Source organism: Lemur catta, chromosome 15 (genome assembly GCF_020740605.2).
Source record: "Lemur catta isolate mLemCat1 chromosome 15, mLemCat1.pri, whole genome shotgun sequence".
NCBI lineage: Eukaryota > Metazoa > Chordata > Mammalia > Primates > Lemuridae > Lemur > Lemur catta.
Window position 1 is genome coordinate 43,335,205 of NC_059142.1, and position 19,353 is coordinate 43,354,557.

General features: G+C 53.9%; 1 protein-coding gene across 1 annotated transcript in view; it reads right to left on the bottom strand.

The window, feature by feature from the left end:
- Positions 1-3,188: 3,188 nt before the first annotated feature.
- MARCHF10 (membrane associated ring-CH-type finger 10) overlaps positions 3,189-19,353 on the bottom strand; it is an 80,343-nt gene continuing 64,178 nt past the window's right edge. The window contains exons 8-9 of the mRNA XM_045527033.1: positions 19,061-19,174; positions 3,189-3,590 (exon numbers count right to left, since the gene is read on the bottom strand). Coding sequence (XP_045382989.1) covers positions 3,189-3,590; positions 19,061-19,174 — 516 coding nt within the window. The remainder of the gene's footprint in view (positions 3,591-19,060; positions 19,175-19,353) is intronic.

Consider the following 19,353-nt stretch of genomic DNA (forward strand, 5'->3'; position numbering starts at 1 on the left):
GTGTGTTTTGCCTGTTCATGATTTTTAAAATAAGTTCCTACTTTTCTGAATAAGCAATACAGCCACATGGTTCAAACCCTAAAAGATGTCAAAGGTAGTTGCTGAGCAGTCCTGCTCCTAACTGGTCCCATCTAGCCTGTCCCCTGCCCTGTTGGTTTCCTCTGTCTCTTTCCAATGTTCCTTCATGAAAACACAAGCAAACATGAACGCGGCCTTGTCTGGAGGGATTGTGGATGCACGTGCTGGGGGGAGGCGCTGGGAGGTGGGAAATGCTCCAAACTTTCTGCCTGGACGGCAGGGTCCCCAGGCAGGGAGCCCAGGGAGACCCGTGAGCGGCTTTCCGGGGTCCAGGGCCACGGCCAGGCCCGGAGGACCCCCCCAGCTCTCCCCTCTGTGCAGCCCCAGCAGCAGCAGGACCCGTGGAGGGGCCGGTCACTCAGGAGGCAGCCCCCATCCTATGGGAGGTCCTTAATGATTAATCCACTTCACCCTGAAGTGCTTCACTCTCCAAACCTGTGGCCAGAACGGCTCCTTTGTGAGTTAAGCGCCCCGCCCTTCGCCATGGCTCCAGGATCACTCCAGCAGGCTGCTGGGAGCCACTCTGGGGCAGAGGCCCCCAGACCGGCTAAACTTGCCTTGGGAGGGAAGACAGGCTGAGGGGTGAAGGCAGGGTCACCAGCCTGTGAGGGGGGAGGAGCGCCTGAGGGGACAAGAGCCCAGTGCTGCCTGGGGGCAGTGGCTGCAGTGTCTGCGGTCCTCACGTCTCCCTGCCTTCCTCAGGTGGCTTCCCGCACCTGGGGGCTCCCCAGAGGCCTTGTTCTAAGCCCCTCTGTTGAAGGGCTCCACTCCTGTAGCTCTCTGAAGGGGCAGGAGAAAGTGCCGGGCCCTGGCCATTCGCCCTCTGGCCCCCGGACAGCACTGGTTGTGCCGGAGCAGTGGCAGAGTCTCCGTTCTTTGTGCTCATTTCAATAGACATCAAGCACCTCCTCTACGTGCCAGGCCCTTCGCTGGGCGGCAGACTTCCCGAGGCCCATCCCGGTGGGCCCGGGCAAAGGGCACCGTATGCCAGGCACGGGGCCCGACCTTCACTTGCAGGGCTAAACTGCCCACTCTGGCCACCTGGACGCTCAGTGATGCTCACTGAATCCGTGAATGAATGGGGCGGCCCTCCAGACAACGGCGTTCTCCCAGCCTCTTCTGTCATGCCAGAGATGGCCTCCTTCCAGGCGTCCTGGCAGAGCTGGCCTGGCCCAGTGGGCAGCGCTGTGAGGCCGCAGGGGTGAGAAGCCACCAGCCACACCATATGGAGCTCCTGGAAGGGGGATGCCTGGGCCCGGCCAAGCTGCCTCGAGCACCAGGGCTTGAGTCTGTCGGAGGCACAAGGTAAAGAACTGCACCTTGAGGGAGGACCCCGAGGAAGGCAGGCAGGAGAAGGGAGGAAAGGAGAAGAGACAGCAAGGAAATGAGGAGGGGCTGTGAGGGGACCAGCAGGAGATGAAAGTGCCCAGATGTTCAGGCCTGACCTGATTATCTTAGGGGCCGGGGCTGCCAAGAGGCCGCAGGAACAGACTTCAGTCTTTAATCCCTCCAGAGCCAGCACCATTCGAAGGCAGATTTCCATCCTTCCTTGTCTAGAGCAGCAGGCGCAATGCCAGCACCAGGGGTGGGGGAGGAAGAGGAGAGGGAGCGGCGAGCAGGCCTCTCCTGCTTAGACGGCCTTGTGTGGTTCAAGGCCACACATCGAGTGCAAAGCCTTGACTGTCCTCGTATAGCTGCTGATGGCAGAACTTCAATTTTAGCCATTTCGGGGAATTCCTGATCAATTAGGTTTTCCAGTCCAGTCAGCCTTTCGTCCTTTCTTTCCAGGAACATCCTAGTTCTGAGGTCTTATGGAGTGTCCAGGTATCGAAGTGGGGGCCATTACCTGGTCCCCGTCACCGTGTGTGCCTGTGGGCTTATGCAGGGACACACTGCCCTTCTACACATCTCGGGCACCTGGGAAGCTTGGATGGTGTCTTTCCCCATTCTGGGCTGCAGGGGGTTCAGGATGCGGCCTCTGACCTACCGTATCTCCAAGATAATGATGATGAAATATTTACTGTTTACCAGGCCCTGTTCTAACTGCTTAACATGAGCCCAGTCCTCCCAACACATCACAAGGTAGGTGCTGTTGTCCCTGTTTTACAGATGAGGAAACTGAGGCAGAGGTTTCCTGAGGCAGAGGAAACTGAGGCAGAGGGGCCCTCCCTGCACTATAAAGTGTTGGCGGTTGGGCAGCGAGGATTGGAGAGAGCCCCTGTGATCTTGTAGTCAGGATTTGAGACTCAAGAACTTTGTCTCAATGTAGCATCTGCTGGGAGTTTCAGTTTCACCTTTCTCTCTCTCTCGCTTCCTCCTCCTTCTGGCCCGTTTTCTGTCTCTTTCTCCATTTTTTAGAAAATTTTTAGAGGCACGCGTTACCGTTATGCCATTAAGTTCACCCATTGCAAAGGTGTAGTTCGATGAGCTTTGGCAAATTTATCCAGTTGTGTAAATATTACCACAAACTGGCTTTGTGACTCCTCCATCACCCCCACAGTCCCCGGCGGTCTGTCTGCTCCCTTCCCAGCTCCCAGCAACCACTGATCTGCTTTCTGTCTCTAGTTTTGCCTTTTCTAGAAATTGCAGATAAATGGAATTGTATAATATGTAGTCTTTCATGTCTGTCTTCTTGCAATTCACATAACATTTTTGGATGTATCATAGATTTTCCCCTCTATCTTTTATTATTTTTTGACCTATCTTTGTCTCTTTGTTTCTCTCTCTCTGTCTCTCTCTATCTCACACACACACACACACACACACACACACACATTTCTCACTAATGCTCTCTGGCCTTTATTCACCCCAAGTCCTGATGTGGTCTTTGGTCCCTAAGATGCAATTACGAGAGATATGCGGAGTCCACACACTACTCGGTCCTCCGCGGATACCTACAGGGGCTGCCACCATCCAGCCTGGCCCACGGGGGCCAAGATGTATCCTCCCCAGTGGTGGGGGGGAGCAAGGAGACATGGCGGTGAGATGGGGGCTGTGAGATGTGCTTCCCTCCCCCTCGAGCTTGAGACCCTCGGCCTTTGCCCAAGGAGAGTGAAATAAGCACGAATGAGACTGGGAGAATAAAGTCAGTTTACTGAACAACGCATGGCTCAATTCCACTCGGGGTGGAGTGAGGTCTGACAGGCGCCCTCAGCAGTGGGACCCCGGCCAAGGGGCCCACCAGGGCTCCTGGGTCCCCTTGGGCTTCCGGGCTGAGGGGCAGCAGCAGGGCAGCCTGCTGGGGGCTCAACAACCCAGGCTGCCTGACCTGTGCTGTCCACGGGCTGTTGCTGCCCGTAGATGCTCAAGCCAGACCTCCAAAAGAGAATGGCACAAGGTGCAAATGGTAACTGTGAAAACACTGGTTTCAGTAAAGAGGAGGAGGGAGGGGGTGCATGGGGCAGAGGAAGGACGGCTGAGTGGAGAGGTCTCTGCTGAGCTCCACGGCCAGCTCCTTTGCTAGACGACCCGGCTCTGAGAAACGCTTTCACTTCCATCTCCCAACTCAGAATCTGGAAAGCAAGAAGATCTCTCAGGCTGCAGAGCCACAGCGGCCGTGGACCTGTCATGGGGGGCATGGCACTGCGGCTCCTCCTCCTCCCACTCGAGCCCCAGGGGCCAGCCACACACATGGCTATAGTGCCTGGAACAGTGTGGGGAACAAAGCCCCAAACTGGCCCACGAGGGTTCCAGCCAGACTGGGGCAGCTGGACCGCAAGGCCCCCAACAAAAGCATCATGGTCGTCTCCACGTGCCCACATCTTTGCTGGCCCAGCAGCTGCTGCAGGCTGAACAGCTGGAGGAGTCTTTGCGGCCTCCAAGGTAACACCCCATACAGACCCCCACTTCCTAACATGGCAGGGAAGGAGGAGTTGACCTAGGTTTCTAAGGAGTCTTTCCGAGATCCATGGCTGGAGGCAGAGGGACAGTGATAGGTGGGGAGAGGGAAGGAGAGCAAGGGGCCCGTGGGGTGGCAGCGGGGCCCAAGTGGAGGAGATGGAATTGAGCCTTCTCCTTTATTCTTGGATGAAACTCTGGTTCTCAATACATTTCTTCTCCCCTTGAGCTGAGTGAGTGCTCCCTGACTATCTAGAAAGTTCCTGACTGTTGAAGAAGGGCAGGGAACAGGAGCAACCAATGTCCCTCCATCCCCACCTGGACCCTCTCAACTCTAGCTTTTGCCCCAAGGAAGCCCCAGCCCCACGGGCCACCTCAGTGCCCTCGCCCATCATGCACTTTCTCCAAAAGCTAGGAGCCTGACCCCATATTTGGCGGAGGTGTCTGGCCCAATCTTTGGCCTGAGGGCCCTCATGCCTGCCCCTGTTCCTGTTTGTTTTGTCATCTGTGTGGATATCTGCAGGTGGTATTGTTCCTCTGCCCTGGCCTTGGTCTTCGCTATGGTGACCAGTCATTTGTGCCAGCTGGGAAGCAGCTGTCAGGGGGGCTGGGTCACAGAGCTGTGTGACAAGTTGTCAGACCTGGGCACACACACACACCCAGGCACTCTCTCCAGCTGCTCTTAGCTCCGTGCCACTTGTGGCATTTGTGTGGGGCTTTGGTTCCCAGTGCAGGTAAGCAGGCTGGCATGGGCACCACAGAGCCATCAAGAGGCTGGCAGGTCTTTGTGCCACCTAGTGTGTCCTAATGTTTTGCCTTTTTTTCTCCCTGTTTACCTGAACCGTGCTAGGGTGGCAGGTCACAGCTGTGACTCAGCTCTGGCAACCAGTATTAACACAGTGCTGCCAAGCAGGTGAGTCATGCCAGGCTGCTGGGACCAAAGAAGAGTGTGGCCCTGGGGGAGGGTTGAACGCATGTGGCTCTACCGCTGGCTGCCCTGGCCCTTTGTCTTGACAATGGCTGTGGCGGGGAGCCAGGCAAGGGCTGTGACTGGCCGGCATGCCGGGATGGGCCCCTGTGCTGGGCTCTCTGCCTCGGCTGCACCCACCAGTGTCTGTGGGTGTGCAGAGCTGGGGGCGGGTGGAGAGGACCTGGCCCTCCAGGACAGTACTGGCTGCCCCTACGCTGGGGCAGGTACTGGCCGGGGCAGGGGTGGCGGTGGGGTGAATCCTAGAGCTCGTCCCAGCTCCTTGAAGGATGGCAGATGACCAGTAGGACCATCCGGCTAGGAGACGGTAGCAGGTCCCTTCTCTCCCCTCCCCTCCGTGGAGACTCCCTTTTGAGCACCACTCCGGAGACACTCTTCTGCCCTACGGAGACCTCAGTCTCCCCTGGGGCCCCGGTCTGGGAGGGCAGGGTTCCCCTTCCCCATCCCCATCCCCAGGCCCTGGGGGAGCCTGCCGGGGCGGCAACGGCTCGCTCGGGCACTAGGGGGCGCCCCTGCCCGGCGGAAGCGCCCGGGCGCGCCCGGCCCGCAGGGCTCCCGGAGCCGGGCAGGGCAGCGCCGCGGGCGGGGGCGGGCAAGGGCGCAGCCGAGTCCTGCCCGGGTCCTGCCGGCCGGGGCCGGGCTCCCTGTCGCGCCCTTTCCGGAGCGCGAGGCTGTCGCCGAGGACGAGCTCAGGACCCGCGAGGCGGGTGGCTGCGCGGAGCGACCCGGGAGGCGCTGGGGCGTTTCCCCGGAGGTGGGTGTGCGCCCGCCACACAAAGGTCTGTTACAGACCTGCCGCTCCCCTCCCGGCCGCGCAGGCGACAGGGCCGGCCCGGGGCGGCCGCTCGAGAGGGCGCGGGGCCCTCGGCGGGCTCGGCCGGACCCCCGCGGTGGCGCCGGGACCGCGACCTCACGGGCTCCTTTGTGAGCGGGAGGAAGGGCCCTCCCCCCGGCCGCTGAAAACGCTCATCTGGGCTTCGCAGGACCGCGTGCCCTGCATGGCAAATTGGCTCCTCTGGGGTCGTGATCCGGGCCCCGCCCTGCGGAGCTTTGAGCTGGTTCGAAAGCTCTCGCGGGCAGGACTGCCGGGGCTCCCCAAAGCACCCCGCGACCGGCGGCACCAGGGCCGGCTCGGGAACCGCAGCGTGCTGGGCCCCACCCCGCTGGCTGAAGCGCAATCTCCGGGAGGGGCCCAGGAATCTGTATTTTTGGAAAGTTGCCTGGGGATTCTGATGGCAAAGCCAACGTGGGAGCCATTGTTCTAAACCTTTTAGGGCAGGCAAGTTGTAAAATTTCTCCCCACAAGAGCTTCTGGGGACCCAACTGTCACATCCCCCTCAGTTCACTGCAATGTTTATTCTCCCTACTGATAGAGAAGTTCTTCCTGCGTCTGATTTTGAGCCCTCCTGCTTTAATTAAGCACATTTTCTCCACTGGGGTTTTCTCTGGAATAAGGGACAGGAAGAAGACTTTTCTCGAAGCTGTTTGAAGACAGCTGTCCTGCCTCCTCTGACGGTCCTTTCTCAGGAGACCTGTTCGCTTTGTTCAACTCTGAATCCGGTAGACCTACCTGATGGGGCTGGACGGTGAGTATGAGTAAGGCCACTAGTGCGTGAGTGACTGTGATCCCTGCAGGCAGTGCCCACACAGCCCCCTTTCAGCATTTGGGAAAGAAAACCCCAGAAGATCCTGGCAGTGAAAATCCCCAGAAGCTCACCAAGTGATCCCAGTAAGGCAAACGAAAGAACCTTATCTCACATCTGACAATACCCTCTTCCCCTTGGCTGGCCCTCTTCCTTGCTTTCAGGATGAATTAAAATGCTTATCTGCCCTGCCTCCAGCCTACTTGGACATCTTCCTGAGGGCTGCAGCTAGAGTTTCCCAGGCTTTGTGGGGTTATTTTTGCCTCTGGGTGGTGGTCATTACTTCCTCCATGGTATTAGCTTCAACAAAGTAACAGAAGAAGAGTAACTCAGCAAACACCCTCCAAATGGCAGGGCTGAACCCCAAACCTACTTTCATTTTCTTCTGGTCTGGGTTGTGGGTAATTTCTTGACAACTGTGAGAAAGAAGACAATGAGATATGAAAATGAATTGTTTTGCCAGTGCAATTGTGAACAGATGTATAATTTCCCAGTCTCAGGAATGTTCTAGGAGTCCCTCCAATCACCTGAAAGGGGAAGGGGAGCAGCCAGGGGTGCGAGGGCAACACGGGTGCCCAGCATCGCAGGGCTTAGCTGGACCTAAAGAGCCGCAGCGATAACCCGGTCACCTCTGCTGTTTCAGAGCCTCTAAATTTGGCAGTGTGACCAGGCTCGCTTCCTTTCAGCGATTGATCTGAATGGCAGAATCCCGTTCTGATGGCCCAAATCACATTTACAGGCTGTGGGGGTGAAGGCCTTGCTAATTGGCCACTTGCCTCACCACTGGCTTTTAAACAATCGGTTGTATTCTCTGCCCGGCAGGAAGCGGCAGACCCATCAAGGCCCTGGGCTCTCTCTTTGTTCTGACTTTATGGCATTTTATGCCACAATAAGAAACACTGTGTACTCGGTGGGAGCCCATTGTGCCAGGCTGCAAGGATGTGGGCTCTGGTGCTCTTCCCCAGGAAGAAAAGGGGCTTTGTGACAGGCTGGGGGACAAAACAAGGGGTGCTGGGCACTGTTACTGGGCAACTGCCTGGCCAGCGTGGAGGCAGTTTTGGTCCCTGGGCCCTGTCTGTGCCCAAGGAGAGGAGAGGGCAGGGGAAGGATAGAATTTCATCTACAGCAGCAGGTCCCGGTTACCTGGTAAATTACACACCAGGACTGTGCTAGCCACAGCCTCCGTTCTCTCTGGGTGCGAGATGACCTCAACCCGCCTGTAGGTTCCGTGCCAGGTGACCGTATCCACCTAACCAACTCACACACTCTGCCGGGAGACTCCATCTTCGTGAGTAGGGAAGTTTTCCTAACTGTGGACCAAACCTGGGCTTCCCATATTTTGGGCAGATTTGGACCTTTGAGGGAAGAGTTTTGGGTTTTGCAGCAATGATGTGAATGGGGAGGAGCCCTGGATAGAGTCCATTGAAGAGCAGAAATAATTTGCAGCCCCTACAAGTGTGTTGTGCTATTTCAAGTGTGTTATGCTATTTCATTGAACTAAGTGTGTTGAAAAGTAAAATAATTTGCTTATAGCTAACAGCCAAATTCCGCTTCTGTGAACGGTGCTTGCTTACTCAAATGCTTGGTAAACAAGGCCCAGGCCCTGGGGGGGTGACTGCAAATAACTTACTGATAAAGGGGCCGAGGCATGATCAGCACGTAAACAGCCTAACAGCCAGGGCAACATTCCTAATCGCACGTAAACGGCTTGTGCAGGGTGTGTGTGTGTGGGGGGGGGTTTGGGCAATCAATATTGGACAATCTTTTGTAACAAGCTGTAGCAAAGAATATAAAAGGGCATATGTCCCATTGAGCGGGGTCCTAGTTCGTAAAGAGACCACTGCGTTGGTGCTCTGGGACTTGGACCCTGGCTCGAGCCAGCCAATAAACTCCTTTGCCTTTTGCAGCCTTGGACTCTGCCATTCTGTTCCTGGAGCAGAACGGGGAACCGGTTCTAACATTTTGGGGGCTCGTCCGGGATCCCCAAACCCCCGGAACAGAATCCGGAGCCGAGGAGGAGTTGGAACTCTTAAAATCCATACGGTGTAGGTGATTGGGCCCTGGGAAGAGACCGGCAGAAGACTTAGGTGGATGCGCTGGTGGGTCGCTGGTCGGGAGTGACAGGAGACGTCCGTCACTCCCACGGTTGGTTTCGCTTCTTTTTGTTTCCAGTCAGTGGAAGGCACTCCCGTGAGGGGAGGTAAGTCCGGGGCCACTCGGTAATCGGTGGCAGGCACTCCCGTGAGGGGAGGTAAGTCCGGGGCCACTCGGTAGTCAGTGGGAGGCACTCCCGTGAGGGGAGATAAGTCCGGGGCCACTCGGCAGTCAGTGGAAGGCACTCCCGTGAGGGGAGATAAGTCCGGGGCCACTAGGTGGAAACAGTGTTTGGAAAGGTGAAACCAGGTGGATCCGTTTGACGAGGAATCCAAACGGTAGCCGGCTAAGTTGTCTGTTGCGGGAGGCGCCCCCCCCCCCGAGCGGGGATAAGTCCGGGGCCGCTGTCTGTCATTTTGTCTTTGTTTGTTCCCCATTGTCATTACTTTGTCGTCTCGTCTGTGTTTTTTTCGCTTCTATGACGCGCCTGGTCTTGGAAGGTGCAGTGTTCTGGGTGCAGCTCTTCCTCCTCTGTTCACTAGCCCTGGTGTTTGGTGTCGGTCTATACACTGTAGCACCCCAGGCTTGGAGTGCTCCACAGAAGTGTGCATTTACATTCTTCTACTGGGTCGTAGTGGGAGTCCTAGCATGGCTCCGGATCGACCCTCCCTTCTAAGAGGTAAAGTCTGTCTGTCTGACTGAGTGAATGAAGTGTGACTGTATGAGGTTCCACGGCTGCGGCTACGGAATCTGAGTGGGTCCTAACCTGCGTTTCTGTGGCGACGTCGTACGGCATAACGGTGATTCAGTCCCCTAAAAAGGAGTGACCGGGCCCGGGCTCTATACGGGTACACCTTAGCCAAGACACGCCTAAGTTCCCGCGCGGGACGCAGCCAGGCGGACACCTGAGTGAACTCCCTTCCCCAATACCCTTGTGAGCATGGGTCAGACTCAGACAACACCTCTGTCTATCCTCATTGATCATTTCAAAGGTGTTAAGGAAAGGGCACCCAGCCTTTCCTTGGATGTAAAGAAAAAGAAATTTATCACCTTGTGTGAGGCAGAGTGGCCGGCCTTCGGGGTAGGATGGCCACAGGAAGGAACATTTGATGCTGAGATTATTGAAAAAGTAAAAGGGATAGTCTATGGCCATCACGGCCATCCAGACCAAGTCCCCTATATTACAGTCTGGCAGGATTTGGTCCAAGATCCGCCACCTGGGCTAAAGACCCTCCTGCCAGCATCAAGGGAGAAGACACAAGCCTTAGTTACCAAGGAGGTGGGGAAGAGTGGGGAACAGGATCCTCAGCCCACAGGGCCTGTACTGCCAGACTCTAACCTGTATCCAGATTTAATGGATTTAGAGTGGCATACACCCCCACCCTATAATCCCAGAGTGGCTCAGGTGGCTCCTGCGGCTCCCGCAGCCCAAAAGGGAACAGGACCTCCGACAGGGGGTCCGGTGTACGGCACTAGACAACGGACTGGACAAACTCCAGATCCTGAACCAGTGAGAGCGCTTCCCTTGAGGGCCGTGGGACCCCCGGGAATGGACGGTGAACAGGCGCATCAGTACTGGCCCTTCTCCACCAGTGATCTTTATAATTGGAAATCTCAAAATACGAATTTCTCTGATAATCCAAGAGATCTAATTAACCTTTTAGATTCTGTCCTTTTCACTCATCAGCCCACATGGGACGACTGCCAACAGTTACTTAAGGTTCTCTTTACCAAGGAGGAGAGGGAGCGAATCCAGGGGGAGGCTCGAAAGTTAGTTCCTGGAGAGGACGGCAGACCTACTGTCAACCCTCGGGTCATCGACCAGACCTTTCCCCTTGAACGGCCGCCATGGGACTACAATGAGGCTGAAGGTAGGGAGCGTCTCCGGGTCTACCACCAGACTCTGATGGCCGGTCTCCGAGCGGCGGCACGGAAGCCGACCAATTTGGCTAAGGTAGGGGATATTCGGCAGGGGCCCGAGGAGAGTCCAGCGGCTTATCTAGAAAGGATTATGGAGGCTTTCAGACAGTACACTCCCATAGATCCCACTGCAGAAGAGAGCAAGGCGGCAGTAATGATGGCTTTTGTTGTTAACCAGGCAGCCCCTGACATCAGGCGTAAAGTGCGGAAAATAGAAAGGCTGAGTGAGAAAACTTTGAAAGACCTGCTGGAAGTGGCAGAAAAAGTCTATAATAATAGGGAGACGCTGGAAGAGAAGTTAGAAAGAATGAGACAAGAAGATAGAAAGTTGCAAATGGATGAGGCACGTAAGGCAAATAAGGAGATGGCTAAGATCCTACTTGCAGCCATGGAAAGGGGACAGTCAGGGGCAGATGGCAAAGGACGACCCCAGAGGGAAAGACTAGGCAAGGATCAGTGCGCCCACTGTAAGGAGCATGGACATTGGGCTAGAGAATGTCCCAAGAAAAAGGGGGGCCCAGAGAGGAGAGCATCGCCTAAGAGAATCTTACTAGCGGGGCAAGGAGAAGATAGTGAATAGGGAAGACGGGGTTCGGTGCCCCTCCCCGAGCCAAGGGTAACTTTGCAAGTGGAGGGGAACCCAGTTAGCTTCCTGGTGGACACAGGGGCAGAATACTCGGTGATTACCAAAACTACTGGAAAACTATCCAATAGGACTAGCTGGGTACAGGGGGCGACTGGAACTAAGCCCTACCAATGGACCACTCAACGAAAGTTAGATTTGAGCTCGGGGCAAGTGAGTCATGCTTTTATGGTCATTCCAGAATGCCCCACCCCATTATTAGGAAGGGACATACTCACAAAATTAAAGGCCCGTATCTACTTTGAAGAAGAAAAAATAATAATAACTGATAATAAAGGCAATCTTATCAGTAGCCCCCGGGTTACTCAAATCCTGACCTTGGCTCAGGCAGATGAGTACAGACTGTATCAGCCCATGAAGATCAATCAGGAAGGGGAAATGAGCTACTGGCTTCACGAGTTTCCTGAAGCCTGGGCTGAGACAGGGGGAGCAGGATGGGCAAAGCATCGGCCGCCTCTCTATATTAAACTGAAACCAAGAGCTGAACCAGCCCGGGTCAGGCAATATCCTATGCCCCAGGAGGCCAAGACGGGCATAAAGTGGGCCAGACATGGGAATGGACTATGCAAATGAAAGACGCCTTCCGGGCCCTAAAAAAGTTATGTTAGAAGCCCCGGCCTTGGCGCTCCCTGACCTCACAAAGGAGTTCCACCTGTTTATAGATGAGAGAAAGGGAATAGCCAAGGGGGTGCTTACGCAGACACTAGGACCTTGGAGGCGGCCAGTAGCGTACCTGTCCAAAAAGCTAGACCCGGTGGCAGCAGGGTGGCCTGCGTGCCTACACATCATTGCAGCTACCGCTTTGCTGGTCAAAGACGCCGACAAGCTCACCCTGGGCCAGCGTCTGCACATCACCACCCCTCACGCCATAGAGGGGATCTTAAAGCAGCCGCCAGGGCGATGGATTACAAACGCGAGGCTGACTCACTACCAGGGGCTTCTGTTAGACGCCCCTCGCATCAAGTTCCGGACTCCTGCCATCCTGAACCCGGCCACGCTTCTGCCAGATCCGGTGCCAACAATGCCTGAACATAGCTGCCTTGAGATCCTGGCCGAGACCCAGATGGCCCGGAGTGACCTGCGAGACCGCCCCCTCGCAAACAGCGACCTGATCTGGTTCATGGATGGGAGCAGCTTCATCCGGGACGGACACAGGTATGCAGGGGCGGCCATAGTAGATGAGCAAGGCAGGCTTATCTGGGCCACACGCCTTCCACAGGGGACCTCGGCCCAGAAGGCTGAACTGATTGCATTGACAGAAGCCCTTCACCGGGCCCAGGGGAAGAGGCTGACGGTGTATACTGACAGTCGCTATGCCTTCGGGACAGTGCATATACACGGAGCCCTCTATAGAGAAAGGGGCTTCATTACAGCTGAAGGCAAGGAGATTAAGCACAAATCGGAGATACTCCAATTACTGGAAGCCATCCTGCTACCCAAGGCAGTGGCTGTAGTCCTTACCCCGGGGCACCAGAGGGGGGACTCCCTTGAGGCCAGGGGCAACCGGGCCACGGACACTGAGGCAAAAAGGGCTGCGGAAGCGCTGGTACTAACCGATGTTTTGCATCTGAGCTTGCCGCCCCCTGGGATGGGAAAGATGCCCCCCCAACCGGACTATTCCAGCACGGACATAAGGTGGGCCACAGAGAAGCTACAGGTGATGCCGAACAAGGACGGCTGGTTCCAAGACGGAGAACATCGCCTGGTAGTCCCTGAGGCCTTAGGGAATCACCTACTAGGGCACTTGCACCAGACAACGCATCTTGGCAAAAAGAAGATGTTACAGCTGCTGGCCACGGCACGACTCAGATTCAAATCACAAGAGAAGACGGCAGAGGACATTGTCAAAAACTGCCGTGTCTGCCAGGTTATGCAGCCGGGGAAGGTCAGAGGGACCCATACAGGTACCAGGGAACGGGGGAGGCAACCTAGGTTGTTTTGGGAAATAGATTTTACAGAGATAAGACCAGGGAAATATGGGTACAAATACTTACTGGTCATGGTAGATACCTTCTCAGGGTGGATAGAGGCCTTTCCTACTAAAGGAGAAACTGCTTTAATAGTGGCAAAAAAAAAAATATTAGAGGAAATAGTTCCCAGATATGGGCTGCCTGAGAACATAGGGTCTGACAATGGACTAGCCTTCACAAGTCAAGTTAGTCAGGGACTAGCCCGGGCGCTGGGGACAGATTGGAAATTACATTGTACATATAATCCCCAGAGCTCAGGACAGGTAAAAAGAGTGAACAAAACCCTAAAGGAGACTTTGACTAAATTGGTCCTAGAGACTGGCGGAGACTGGGTGACCCTCCTTCCCTTCGCCCTGTTCCGAGCACGGAACACCCCCTATCATTTAGGCCTAACCCCCTTTGAGATTGTGTATGGTGCTCCTCCACCCGTAGTGCCAAAAATAACTTTTGGGGCTGTGCCTAAAGCCCCAAGAGAGGTGCTACAGGCTGTACAGGCTCTACAGCGAGTTCACGGCCAGATTTGGCCTGCGCTCCGAGCTTTTTACCAGACAACCCAACAGGGGAAGAGAGAGGATACTGGGCACCTCTACCAGCCGGGAGACTGGGTATGGGTAAAAAGGCATAATAACAAAACCCTAGAGCCCAGGTAAAAGGGACAGGCATCTCAGCCTTAGCCATACAACATAAAAGATTTGACCATCTAAAGGCCGCCATAAATAAAGACATAACCAAAATTAAAAAATCCATCTCCCTTTTAAAAAAGTCCCTAAGCTCACTATCTGAGGTGATGCTGCAAAACCAGAAGGGACTGGACCTTATATTCCTCCAACAGGGAGGGCTATGTGTGGCCCTTAAAAAAGAGTGCTGCTTTTATGCTGACCACACTGGAGTAGTTGAAAATACTATGGCTAAAGTCAGAGACGGACTAGCAAAGCAAAAGCGTGAGCGTAAACAAACAAACAAAAAAAGGATGGTTTGAGTCATGGTTCAACAGCTCCCCTTGGCTAACTACTTTGCTTTCCACTATACTAGGACCCCTAATTGTAATCCTGCTCATCCTCACTTTCGGACCATGTATCCTAAATAGGCTGGTTGCCTTTATAAAAAAAAACGGATTAATGCTGTACAATTAATGGTTTTGCGACAGCAGTACCAGAGCTTAAAAATGAAGAACATAAGAGGCCCATAAGCCAAATACGAGCAGGAGTGCTCGTATGAACAAGAAAAAGGGGGGAATGAAGAGCAGAAATAATTTGCAGCCCCTACAAGTGTGTTGTGCTATTTCAAGTGTGTTATGCTATTTCATTGAACTAAGTGTGTTGAAAAGTAAAATAATTTGCTTATAGCTAACAGCCAAATTCCGCTTCTGTGAACGGTGCTTGCTTACTCAAATGCTTGGTAAACAAGGCCCAGGCCCTGGGGGGGGGGGGTGACTGCAAATAACTTACTGATAAAGGGGCCGAGGCATGATCAGCACGTAAACAGCCTAACAGCCAGGGCAACATTCCTAATCGCACGTAAACGGCTTGTGCAGGGTGTGTGTGTGTGTGTGTGTGTGGGTTTGGGCAATCAATATTGGACAATCTTTTATAACAAGCTGTAGCAAAGAATATAAAAGGGCATATGTCCCATTGAGCGGGGTCCTAGTTCGTAAAGAGACCACTGCGTTGGTGCTCTAGGACTTGGACCCTGGCTCGAGCCAGCCAATAAACTCCTTTGCCTTTTGCAGCCTTGGACTCTGCCATTCTCTTCCTGGGGCAGAACGGGGAACCGGTTCTAACACCATCCAGCCCCACACGTGAAGGTGCCAGTGGGATTTGAGAGCTTCCTCTAGACCCTGCCTGCCCCCCGGGCCAGCCACTGTGCTCCCCGCTTCCTCCCACCCACCCCGAAGTGTTCACCGGTAACACACACCTGGGGCTGGAGGCAAAGGAAGGCGCTCACTCCAGGAGACCACTGTACTAATCAGTAGGGACAAGACCTCGGGAGGAAGGCCAGGACCAGGACAGGGGGCTCTGGGGGAGCAGGCCCCTGAAAATGGGGTGCCCCATGTGAGTGCTGAGAGGGAGGAGGGGAAGGAAGGCAAGTCCTTTTAGCTTCACCTCACAGGCTGGCCTGTGTCCCCATGAGATGGGGGAGTGCAGGTGAGGGCAGGTGAGGCTGGTGGCTGCTGTGTTCTCTGGAGAGGCTGCCACCATGACCACCTGAAGTGAGAAAAGGCCAGCTACCTGCTGGGCACTTGCAGAGAAGAGCATTCAGTGCTTGCCTGAGCCTGTCCCTTACCCTGTGCCCACCCTGTCTGTGCCATGTCTGACACTCCCGCATGGGCCCCTTATTACCCTGAGCCATTGCAACAGCCCCCAGCTGGTTTCTTCCGCCTCCAGCCCCCCACCGTCTACGTGTCTGCTTGGGTTTTCTCTCAAAAACACAAATCTCCTGGCCTGTGAGTCCAGGCTGGACACTGCTCCGTGACCTCCAGAGACACTCACAACCCTTCCTGCCCTGCACCTCGGGCTCACTTCCTGCCCTTCCGGGCCACATGGCTCCTGAACGTTCCCCAAACACGCGGGTCTTCCCCCGTCACTGTGCCTTTGCGTTTCCCTCCCAGCTCCATCCATCTGCCCAGCTCTCCAAGATCCAGTCTAAACATCATCTCCTCCTTCGATCAGTTGACAAGAGATAGTGGAAGCAGCTTTGCCACCAGGCTCCCAAAGTAGTGGGATGACCGATCGCAAAGGGACAACCTGATTGGCTCAAGAGCAAGGCCTGCAGCGCTGGTGTGTGTCCGTGAAGAGCCTGGCTGCTTGTTCCATCTAACTCTGCTCTGTTCCTCCACGTCTGCTCTGTCTCTCCTGTCATAACACAGGCACACATCTGGACGCCCTCGGTTACAACCGTGTTCTCTCTTAGACTCCGAGTCCCTTGTGGGCAAGGAGCGTCTTAATCGTCTTTGTGTTCCCAGAACCTAGTTTAGAACCCGGCTCACAGTAGGCTCACAGAAAATCTTTGAATAAATAAATATACCTTGAACTTGGGAGTGTTCCTTTACCCAGAACACTGTTCTCTACACATTTTGTGCTATCACTTTGTCTAAGACATAACTCAAGACTCGCCTCCTGAGAGAAGCAGGTTCTGATGCAGTAGTTCTCATTGTGCGCCAAAGTTATCGTGTGCCCATTAGGTAGCAGGCATTTTCTAGGTACTGGCGAACAGTTGGATACAAGAGAAACGAGGGTTCCAAACCAGAGTTGCCAGTAAACGCCCCCACCCCGTGCAGACCATGTTCTTATTTGGCAGTCACTTGGCACGTTTGTAACCACTCACTGCTCCTGGTGTCCACAGTGCCTGGGACGTGGTCACCAGGCAGCTGTGACACGCCATGTGGCCAGCATCCTGAGAGACACGTGTGGAAAGCCTGGCTTTGCCTTCACATAGCTCACGATCTCACTGGGGAGACAGACTGTTTATAGGATCACAAAGTCAGGGAAGATCTTGTACTGTCAATTTCACAACTCTAGGAATTTACTGGGTCTCCTTCTCTTGCCCAAGTGCTCCTTTCCGATTATTTCCTGTTTTTATAAATGTGTATAAAACATTTCCCAGCTTCATCATAAGCTCCTCAAAGAAAGGGACATCACGGCATCATGTCTGGTAGGCACTTTCCCTGGTCCCCATCTCAGCACTGGTATGGGGCAGTGCGTGAATGAGTGAGGAAAGGATCACCATCCACAGGATTTGTCACTGGGTCTCTTAATGAGACACAACCAGAAAGCCCCAGGTGAGTGAGCTCTCCAGCTCCAGCAGCTAAAGGGGAGGGAAGGAGGGTTTCTCTCCCAGCTTAGTGCCTTTCTTGTACTAAATGTTACCCTAAGAGAGATGCAAATCCAGAAGGGTGTGAATTTGACAAAAACCAGACGGCTTCCTGTTTGCCTTTGTGTGCCTCTTAACTAGTTCTTTCTACTGGTTATTGCTTGGTAGTTTAAGTGGGTGAGATCTATTTCAGGGTTTCTCTAATTAAATGTGAGCTTGTGGTGAAAGAAGAGTGAGTGTCCCCTGGTCCTTTCTTTTTTTTTTTGAGACAGTCTCACTCTGTTGCCCGGGCTAGAGTGCCATGGCGTCAGCCTAGCTCACAGCAACCTGAAACTCCTGGGCTCAAGCAATCTTCCTGCCTCAGCTTCCCGAGTAGCTGGGACTACAGGCGTGCGCCACCATGCCCGGCTAATTTTTCTATATATATTTTTAGCTGTCCATATAATTTCTTTCTATTTTTTTAGTAGAGACGGGGTCTTGCTCTTGCTCAAGTTGGTCTCAAACTCCTGAGCTCAAACAATCCGCCTGCCTCGGCCTCCCAGAGTGCTAGGATTACAGGCGTGAGCCACTGCGCCCGGCCGGTCCTTTCTTTTCATTCTGGTTTCCAGTTTGTTCCTGGTGCAACTTATTCCTTGTCCAGGACAGTTTAACTGGAAGATTCTTTAGAGTCAATGCTTTAGGGCCTTGGTTCTCATCCACTGGGTTGCCCTGTTTGTTGTCTCTCATGTTTGCACTGCAGTCCTGGTGGCTAATGTTGCCTGCACTGGCTCTCGTTGGGGCCATCTGTAACCTGAGCAACCCTGGGTGCTTTAAAGTTCAATGTGCAATAAAAAGTTCATTAAAAAGATGTAGAATCATGAAAATGTGGTTACAGAAATGTTAACAAAGGATCATTTCCTGCTTCTTGTACCTTTCTTTTTTCTTTCTTTCTTTCTTTTTTTGTTTTTTTTAATGTATTTCTCTGAAGAATTGTCACCATTAAAACCATTGGAGAGTTAAGGACAGGCCTGGGTCAAAAAGAGGAGGAGGAAGAGGAGACAAGGCAGCAGAGAAGAGAAGAGGTGCATAGGGTGGAGTGCCAGAGTATCCCTAAAACTGCCTTGTGGTACCCTCAGTGGCTTGTCCACTGCCTCACTGGCTTGCTTTCTAGTCTCGACCTGATATAAGCAGAGTTCAAGATCCAAGCCTCAAAGGGTGTCCTGGGAATCCAAACACTGCAAACATATCAGCCCCTGGCATGACCCTGAGCCAGGTAATGGAGCTGCCCTCCCCTGGCCTGGCCACAGAGAGGCATCTGATGAAGAAGGAAGTCCTTTGGGGCTCAAGGTGCTGACTCGACAATGACCTAGTCAAGTGCACTAGGGCACGTCAGAGGTCAGCCAGTCCAACTCCCTCATCTGGGTTGACTCTGCTAAGGCCAGGCTTCAGGTGGTGGCAGAGCTGGGCTTGTTCTTCCACACCATGTGGCTTCCTAGAGGGCCCCGGTTCTCTAGTTAAAGCAAGGGCAGCTACAGATGATCGTACCTGCTAAATACATTGTCACTTCTCTAATGACAAATGGTGCCACCATCAGCACCTTTATTTCTTGGCAGCCTGCCTCCTTCAACAGGTACACACACTGGCATAACACACCCTGGGATCCAAAGCGAAACAGGGAGAGGGGCTCCCTTTACGGTTTGATTGCTTTTTAAATGGCTCTCCTGTGGGAAGGTCCCTCTTTTTCACAGGTGCACCCTGCTTGGGCAGCGGGCACGCCCACACATAACGCACACCCAGGCCGGGCATCCTTGCTGGCCTCTATTTTGGGGGGCAAGTATCCCTGGAGACAGACTGACTTACATGACCATTTAATTACTACTCATGTGTAATAGTAAGCAACTCTGTGATTATCACTTACTTTTCAGCCAGAGGGTCACTGCGTATACACTTAGCAGCTGCTAAATCTTAGTCTTAACAGTGATAGTCCCACATCCTACCAAGTGACCGTGGGGACCTCAACAGATTGCACATCTAATAACCAACACTGCAAGATTTTTAGGGCTGCTGCCAGACAGCTCTGGGTCACAGCCAGACTTACCCTCTCTCGCATGACCCGGCTGTAGTTCAGTCTCGTGAGTTCTGCAAACCTCTGCTCATAGAGGTGGAGCAGCAGCACCAGGTACAAGCCTGAATTCATCAGCTCGTTTTGTGCCTAAATATGGAAAAGAAAGCTCTTAAGTTCATCCATAAATTATTCATGATCCAAATTGTGGGGTGGAAGGAAATACCCTAAGAGGTGACAAGAAATGGGAAAAGAGCCCAAGCCCCAGGGCCAGGTCTGCCCTTGGTCAGAGCGGGAGCAGGTCCAGCATGGAGGCGGGGGCAGTCATC